The sequence below is a fragment of the Octopus bimaculoides genome, chromosome 9 (genome assembly GCF_046866305.1).
Source record: "Octopus bimaculoides isolate indiv1 chromosome 9, ASM4686630v1, whole genome shotgun sequence".
In the NCBI taxonomy this organism is placed as follows: Eukaryota; Metazoa; Mollusca; class Cephalopoda; order Octopoda; family Octopodidae; genus Octopus; species Octopus bimaculoides.
In genome coordinates, this window is record NC_142936.1 from 30,794,316 (window position 1) to 30,803,719 (window position 9,404).

Sequence of the window (9,404 nt, forward strand, 5' to 3'; positions counted from 1 at the left end):
ACACATTTATGCAATATATGTATGTGTGTATCTGTTGTACTTTGTTGAATTTACCTGTAATTTACCTTTGCGACAAAAATTATGAAACAAATTTGGTTAAAAACCTGTGTTCCAAAAATCACACAAATATGTTGATAAATAAAAAAAGTTAGAGTTTTATAAAACCAGTCTAAATACACAAACATTTTAGAATTTAACTGAAACACATAAGGGGTGTATTTTGGCTTGCAGTACAGTAATGAAAGGGTTAAAAGTATGGCCACATTTCCACTGCATCATCTTACAATATTGACTTGGCTATCTTTACAACTATCTTCTTATTTTAGCATGTTTTCTGTGGACATGAATATACTGTAAATAACCTCAAGTTTGCGGCTCATGTTGAGCCCCAAAATGAAGCTGTTCAAGAAAAGGCATTGTGGGCAAAGGTTAGTAGTTAATTTTACTATATTGTAATGTTTTAGTGTAGCTGTGTTTGTTATTTTGCCTTTAATAAGCATGTGCCCTATTGGTTATCTGGTTATGCTATATTTATGTATTTACTTGTTACCAGGCTTTTGTCACAAGTTATAGATTTTTTTCAATACTTACCAAAAATTATTTGTCTACTTGATTAATAAAGTTAGTAAAAGTGTATGAATTGAGAAGCATCTGGGCATTAGGAGAATTGGTTAGTTCCTCAAGCAGTATAATGTAAATAGATGGATGTTACATGCTAAGTGAAAATGTTTTCAGTGTTTAGTTATGTTCCCTTACCAAAAGGTATTGAATTTTGGAACCATCTGGGAAAGTGATGAAGACATATAAATACATAGGTCCACTAGATAAAGTCAATAAAAAGATGATTTTGTTGCAAGATTTGTGATTTATTTAAAGATGTTAAAAATGTGAAAATGGATGCAAAAAATGTGGTGATGATGATAAAAGTAATTTGTTATGTGTTATGTGGTTAAAGATCTCAACAGGATTCCCTGGATTATTAACTTACTCTTTTCTATTTTTTAGTGAAGCAAAATTTTGATTAGTTCATCATTAAATGTCATGTGTTCAAATGCTGAAAGTCAAGCTCATGTACAGGGACATGGCACATGATGAAGATCAGATTCTAGATAATTCATAAGAATTCCTTTTTGAATAATGAAAATGAAGTTAACATTCTGGAAAATAAGTCCTTCAATAATAAACAGAGGTTGATTAAATATAATAGTATTTCTGTGTGTGTGTGTGTGTATGTATATGTAGTCAATAAAACATATCAGAAAAGAAGCACACTCTAAAGAATAGAGCAGCAATTGTTAAAACAAAAAGTTAAATTCTGGTCATAGAGTTACCAAAAGTTTCATATCCATGAAAGCCACAGCCTTGTGGACAGCTTGTCAGACTCTATACAAAGACAAAAAATTAAACTTTCTACCACGCAGACATGAGGAAATGCACAGATATTGAGATTTAATGGTTAGCGTAAAAACATTAGTGAGGACAGGTTATCTCCCTTGGACCTGAGGATGCAAAACCCTTACAGGCCTCAAATAGCCTAAATAGCCTAAATGGACACATTTAGAGAAAACTTCCTTACAACTATTTAACACACCAGTTTAGCATCGTCCTTAAGAACTTTGGTTCTCTCTGCGAAGCAGATTTTGCAACAGGCACTCCCATTAACATATGGGCTTGGATGTTCTATCATTTTCCACTTGATATTACATGGAGTCCCTTGATCTTTGAGGTGCCTCACATGGCTGGCCAGCGTCATGACAAAGCATCTTTCTGGGACTCTGAAGGAAGACTGGTGGTTATGGAAGCAACATTTGAAAGATGTACTGGCCGATCCGATATATTTACAAACTTGAGATGTGGCTATATTTGCATTCTTGGTATATCTCTGGTAGGCTCCATGCCTGGGGGACGCTGTTGGTAACATAATTGCTGACATTGTTGATATGGTGCAATGATCCAGTATTTCTGGTTGATGATGTAGCTGCCAGCGTTAGTGTGGGTGCAGCTGATGGCAGCATATGGTGTGGTGCCAATCATCCCATCGGTGTTGATGATAATTGTTTGGTCATTGTTTGGTGAGTCTGCCATATTCACTCAAGTACTCCTGAGTCAGATACGTAGTTTAGACATTGGGTTTTATACCTACTACATTGAAGTTAGTGTATTGCAGGAACATGTGTTTTGGTAAGAAGTACTTAGGATTATTTCTAGGAAGATCTGCACATAACATTTGGTGCACTGTGTATGGAAATAATTTATGTTTGGTAAAAAGGAGTCCAAGGGCTAAATGTTTGTATAAGTGAAATACAATAAGCAAATTCAAAGAAGTAGCCTCTTCATTGCAGAAGAGTTTGTAAAAACTTCAAGTATACTGATAAGCTATGTACAAAAGAGATGAGTACTTAATAGGAGAGTATATTACAATATTTGCCTACTGAGGAAGTTAAGATGATATCCACTATGTAGAAATGAACTTTTTAAAAATTTAAATACCAGAACACTTGTTAGTTTAATGTTGAGAAGTGCATCCTGTCCATGAAAAGATTTTAGAATTAACAAATAATGAAAAGCTTATATATGATCATTAGCTGTAATTATTTCGAAAATCATGAAGTTATTGCTTCAGTTGTGTTAAATGGATAAGTAAATTACTCTTTGAATTTGATTCATATAATATTCTCCAAAAGATTATACTTTACAGATATGTTAACTGAGGATGTAGAATTAAGTAAATATCTGAGATTAGTTGTTCTTAATAATTCTTTTTTTTTTAAATATTAAGTTCGTGGTTAGGATGTAGCATTCATTGTCTTACAACCATGATTTCAATTACTGAACCTGGATGTGCATTGTGTTTTTGTCCATTCAGCTGTAATTGAGTTCCTGCAATAGCTGGGAAGTTAATTCTGTGACAGACTGACTTCTCATCCAGTGGGAAGTGTTGTAATCTCAGCTATTTATATGCCATTGAAAGCAGGTTAAGCTTCAGCTTTATTATAGTCATAAGGACATGACAGGCCTCTTCTTTAGAGAAGAAAATTTTTCTATAGGTTGATTAATATTCAAGTCTATCATATATCTTATTTCTGTAACTGTGCATCCAAGAATAAGACATTTGATCCAAGATCAAATTGTTTAGAGGTGTAGTTTCATCATGTAGTCTTGGGTTGAAAAATTAAAGTTGTTTAGACTAAACTAGATTGAAATGCTATGAAATGCATTAAACTGCTGATCTTACACCTTACCCATTTGGCCATTTTTACCTCTACAAAGTTATAATTGTAATTATATGAAAGTCTATGTATAAGTTAAAAAATGTAGACTTGATTTTGTTAAACAGAAAGGATATCTTTAGCTTTTTACAGTAATATTCTATTATTTATCATAGGAGCAAAGGTCTCAGAGCAAGCCAACCATTCCATCAACAATTGGAGAAGAGCTTCTATTTAACCCATTTATGCGAGTCAGGTAAATATGACTATTTTTCTGACTAGTTTATACTTGAGTTTTATGAGTCTTCTGGATGATATATGTCCAGGAGGAAGGGGTGATTTGATTGAATCTTGGTCAGATTTTCCAGCCATGTGTGTTCAGATGTTCAATCAGTAAATTAGTGTGTAAGTGGCTGAGTATTCCACAAGCATAGGTACCTGTAATTTTGAAATGGAATCATCACAACAGGCTGTGACAGCTATAATCTATTCAACAAGCTTCTATGCAATTTCTATCTTCACAGTTTTACTCACAAGTCTGTAAAATGTAGCATTTACCTAAGATGCTATGCAGTGGTGAATTTGAGACTAAGACCTTGTGATTGTGAAGTAAACATTTTTTTATCCCATGATATTGGTTGATGTACATCTATGGGCATTGTGTACTTGCTTTAAATTGGATGGCATAAATATAAACAACCTTATCCGTCCCAGTTTTTGTACTAGTTGACATAAATATCTGCTATTACTCATGGAGTCAATAATAGATATCACTGTGAAAATTTCAAAAGAATCTGTAAGGTTTGTTAGATTCTTCATGTAAATATTTCCAACTCGATTTGAGGCTCATCACCATAATAGTATAAAAACTGTGGCTTTGGCAGCTACACAACCATTTCCACTATAGCTTCTTTAATTCTTCCGGTTCTTCATGGAATTTGCTGTCATTGTCACATCCAGCTCTGCCAGTTTTGTTGAATTTACAGTCCTTGCATTCATCTTCATGTCCAGCTATGCCAGCTTCACGTTCATCTTCACATTCAGCTACATTGGCTTCACATTTGTCTTCTTGTCCATCTATGCCAGCTTTGACACCAGGTTCATCAGGACTATAAATTCATTGAATTTATGGTCCATGTCATATTTGTCATCATGTCCATGTATGCCAAATTCTTCTGCTTCAACATCACATGGTGAGTCCTCAATAGTTGGTTCTGGACTATTTAGACTCCGAGAGTAATTTGGACTATTCAGACTCCAAGAGTAATTATTTGCCCAGTAGACTGGGTGATTCTGATTCCAGTAGCAGTGACAAATATCTTATGTCAGGGGCAGGAGGGCAGCAGTGCATGGCCTTGCCCAACAAAATGTAGTGTGTTGAGCAATGGATAATTTTCCGTGATAGTACGGCTTTTTTGGTACCCCTGATATAAAGGCAGATCTTCAAAATCATGAATTCATGATGGGAGAAATGTTTGAATACATGGTCGATGAAACCAATGACTATGCTGTGAATCATCCTCAGAATGCAAGGCCCAGACAAGACACTGAATGGTTTCCAACTACAGGTGATGAACTCAAAGTTTTCCTTGCATCATTCATCCTCATGAGTATTATGTAGAAACCAATGTTCAATTCATTTTGGAGCAGAGTTCCCACGAATGAAACGCCTTTCTTTGCTGATGTCACATGATCAGCTTTTAGCACTGCTGGAAAACCTTCAATTTATCTCTGGCAGCAACAACAATGACAGGCTTCACAAAATTCATCCTATCATTGATGAAATTGCAGAAAATTTCAGAACTGTTTATTTACCCACGCAAAACATTTTCACTGGTGAAAGTCTGTAGAAGTTCAAGGTGTGGCTGAAATTCAAGCAGTACAATCCTAGTACATGTGCCCACTTTGAGATAAAAATTTATAAGGCATGTCATTTGCCTGGTGCAACTGCAGCTATACTTGAAACTATGAAATATACATTAAAGATAAATTGGACATTCTATCATCCACAAATGTTGTCTTGTCACTGAATGAGTTGATGGATAAAGGATACAATATTCATTTATATGGACAACTGGTTTTCCAGTCCTGACCTCTTTCTTCAGCTGGAAAACAATCACCTGTGGGACCATGCATACCTTCAGAAAAAAATACTGCCTAAACTTCACAGTGCAAAACTTTGCAAAGGCCAACCACTGACAGTGGTATTATGTGCCATCCACCGACAGTGGTATTATGACATTGGAGTAGAGAGACAAGTAAAATGTTTGTTTGTTGTTCACCATGCATTCTGCTAGCATATCTGACACTGGCAAATGAGGCAAGACTGGAAATCCAGTAATGAAACCAACTGTGGTGTTGGCATACAATCATGTGACAGTGGTGCTGATCATTCCACTGAACTGACATCAACACACAAATCAGTGTGCAAATTCATGAAATGGTATGAGAAACTTTTTCATATGTGATGGACTAATAAATTCATTTTTGATATGGTAAATGCTTGGCATTGTGGGTGATAGTCTAACATTCCATGAGTTTCTTACAAAAGAAATAATAGATGTTTCAAATTTTCCACCACACAGATAACAAAGGTGTCTACATACTTGTTCTTCCCTGTGCTTAATTATCAAGGGATGTGGACATTTCCCCACTTCAATGTTGCCAACTGAAAAAAGAAGAATGTATCAAAATGATGTGCAGTAAGAGGAGACAAGATGTACAGACTGTCATGGCCCATTATGTATTACACCCTGTTTTCAGATTTACCATACCAATGTAAATTTTTGATGTTTTTTAAACCAATATACACTGTTTGTCTGACTTACACTGTTGGGTGATCTTATTCCCACAGTAATAACAGTGATTACAGTTTACTAAGCAGTACTTCTTTTAAAGTGGTTGATGTAAATATATGCTGAACCATTGTCGTGCACTGAGTGCTGACCTCAGCTGAGACAATTACCATTGGTATAGCCTAGTTGCCTGATAAATGACCATTGTCATTGGATTTACCATTCAATCATCCTGCACTTACAAATATATGTATGCATATAATCCAAATATTTACCTCAGGAAGTACTCCCATGGACAGCTTTTACCTGAAAATTGTGAAAGGGGAATATCTGCCAAGAAAACCTGCTGCTTTGACTCAACAGAAAACCCCTAAGTTCTATTACTGTTATAGAATATGAATAACAAAAATTGAAAATTGGTGATATTACTTTTATTTCATGGTTGACAATTGTTTCGACAATTCCATTTTCACTATTCTTACGTTATGCCTATTCTCACATGTCTATTAATGATGATCAAGTCATGCATTCTATGGACATAGCTATCCATGGAATTGTTTATTGTGTATTTATAAAAACAATACATAGAAATGACCAGCTTGTCTTGCTTGAATGCAAAATATTTAGCATTGATCAAAATAGGTGGTGTCAAAATTTAGAATTTTATCAAGAAATTGAAAAAAGAAGAAAAAAAAGAAAAAGAAAATAATTAAGAAGCAAGTCAATTGTCTCTTGATACCTTAAAGCTAGAATCAATTCTATGCCTAGCAAACCTCATGCTATATCAGTCTGCCAGATACAGATTTGGTCAGCAAACTCATACCACACAATGATATGAAGTTACTTTCTCGTCATCATTGAAGCATTTCCCTTTTTGGATTATAGACTTTGTTTATAGATCCAACAATAAGTTTTTTATTGGTAAGACATATACATAAACAATTAATGCTAAAAATTATACAGGCATACACACACATACTCACATGTAATGCTGTATATATATCTATGTATACACACATACAACACTATTTTTCATTCCATAAGCCTGGATATATTTAAATAAGTGTTTAAGCATGCCCACGTGCATACAAATTTATGTCTGCATATACTCAAACAAGTTCATGCACACTGATAAATGTATGTACATTTATATACGCATACAAAACATATATACACACATATATATATAAAGAGAACACAAATAGGACTTAAAATTTACAATAGCTGTTTTGGTAGAAAGTTATTGATGTATTCATAGATTACATCATCAATACATATAATATGCTATGTACTTTCTTTTAGTTATATTTTAGCGTTGAATTTATTCTAATTTACAAGATTTATACTTTCTAAATCATTCAACATAAGCTGGAGTCATTCTGTTTATTTTTTCCATTTTTTTAAAATGAAGAACACTGATCAACACATTTTTATTAACAACATTAAAAGTTTAAAAGATCAAATTATCAAGAAAAAGAAAAGATAAAAATATCCAGCAGCATTTCTACTCTCTTGTTAGAACAACATCTTTACTTAGTTGTTCTGTTTGTCTTTTGTATTTGAAAGTTCATCCTAATGCTTAACTAAAAATGAAGATATATGTGTAGAGATCTCGTTTGGCCCTGTCTGCCTGAGATTTGAAATTGAATCTAGAAATTCTCCCAAGCTATATGACCTATTGTCCTGTTGAAAGGGAATGCTGATTAATGCATTTTCTGTTTGACCCATGACATTGCTATATCATAGAAAGTAAACAAGCGTGACCTATATTAATTTAGCTATAGTTAAAACAGTGTATCCATTTTCCTAGCTAGTCTGTATCATTGTAAATACTAGTAGTTTAAAAAGAAAGATCAGTTAGTGAGAGCGACTGGCAGAGAGGAAGCTGACCGGCTGAATGAAACACTGTCTCGACTGAAGTAACATCACAGAGTGACAGCTATGGAATTCACCAATGATACAGTTGTCTTGTCCACCACTCTCTTAGCCCTTCTCGCTAACTCACTTTTATTTTGACAACATCACTCTGTCTCTCTCTCTATCTGCTGCTTAAATGACCCAGGACATGTAAGTCTTATGCTATCCACTTGTTAAACTTACATTCACTCTATCTTGCTTTGATCCCTAGTTTTAGCATCAAGTAGTTAAACACGAAAACAGCAACATTCATACAGGAAAATATAACTCATATGCTTTCTGTCTGTTTTTATACACACCTGCCCGTGTGGTTAGGAAATGATTATATGTAACTGTGCAACAAAATATATGATCTACAACTTTGGCCACTGTCTATCTTTCCTGGAGTCAACATCATCATTGTCGCTTTCAACATAGACACCAATTGTTACATTCTAGTAACCACTCTGTTACATATATTACCTGAGTTAATTATCTGGATGATGTAAAATATAATAATAATTTTAATTCTGAAAAACTTCACTGTACACAAACTTGACTTTTTGTGAATGTCACTATACTGGCAGTATTTTGTGTAGCTTTTGACATAGCTGCATACATATCATGAGTGTGACAATTACTATTATTTCAGTTATGTAGCAATATTTTTATTACTTTTTTACTTTCACTTTTTCATATATGAATTGTTCGGTTTTTTTATTGTAGCATTTGGTTTTACAGCCCTTTCTACTACTCAACTAAGAAATCCATTCTCTGTTAGTCAAGCAAACTAGTGCAAAAATATTTATGCTTTGCACTATATTTTGTATTGTATTTTGTTAATGTATTTCAGATACATTAACAAAAATAATATCCCATTTACAATTTGTACCCGCTTTTTGAGGAAGACTAAATTCTTTCATGCACACTACAACACAAAATTTTTTGTATACTTTCACATATAATTTTAAAATTGTATTAATATATAATTTTTATTATGATTTCCTTTACCAGAGAGGCATCTATACAGAAGTATGCGAATCTTACTGATCCTATTGAAGTAATGAAGTTTATTCGTATAAAGAAGAATAACTTCAAAGGTTAATATCCTTTATTTGAATTTATATGTGACATATAACAAGCTGTTGATTTAAATTTTGTTATAATCTGTGTTTCAATAAAGATTTTTAAGGAATTATTTTGCCTTGGATATTCTCTTTTTTAAAAACTTTTTTGCTTCCATTTCAACAAGCACTTGTAGGCACATTACCCCACTTGATAGCATGTCAAACAAGCTGGTCAGATATAAAGGGCATTACACAACATTAAGGTTCAGACATGTGACCTCATCTTTTCCTTTTTTCTACACTGACATGCAAGCTACGAGGATACAACTTGACTGCCTCTATCTTATGCCATAGGCCAGTTTGCAGATAGGAGCATAGCACAGAAGACCATGGCCCTTACACACCAACCATTTTGTTTATCATGCCATTGTGTATAT

The 9,404-nt window shown here is 33.9% G+C and overlaps 1 protein-coding gene across 2 annotated transcripts in view; it reads left to right on the plus strand.

The window, feature by feature from the left end:
* The window catches only part of LOC106878959 (hydroxyacylglutathione hydrolase, mitochondrial), a 90,529-nt gene extending 81,431 nt beyond the window's left edge, over positions 1-9,098 (plus strand). For both annotated transcript variants that reach the window (XM_052970536.2, XM_052970535.2), the window contains exons 7-9: positions 327-428; positions 3,386-3,465; positions 8,915-9,098. In XM_052970536.2, the coding sequence (XP_052826496.1) occupies positions 327-428; positions 3,386-3,465; positions 8,915-9,005 (273 nt within the window). In that variant the 3' untranslated portion in view covers positions 9,006-9,098. The remainder of the gene's footprint in view (positions 1-326; positions 429-3,385; positions 3,466-8,914) is intronic.
* The last annotated feature ends 306 nt before the right edge of the window (positions 9,099-9,404 follow it).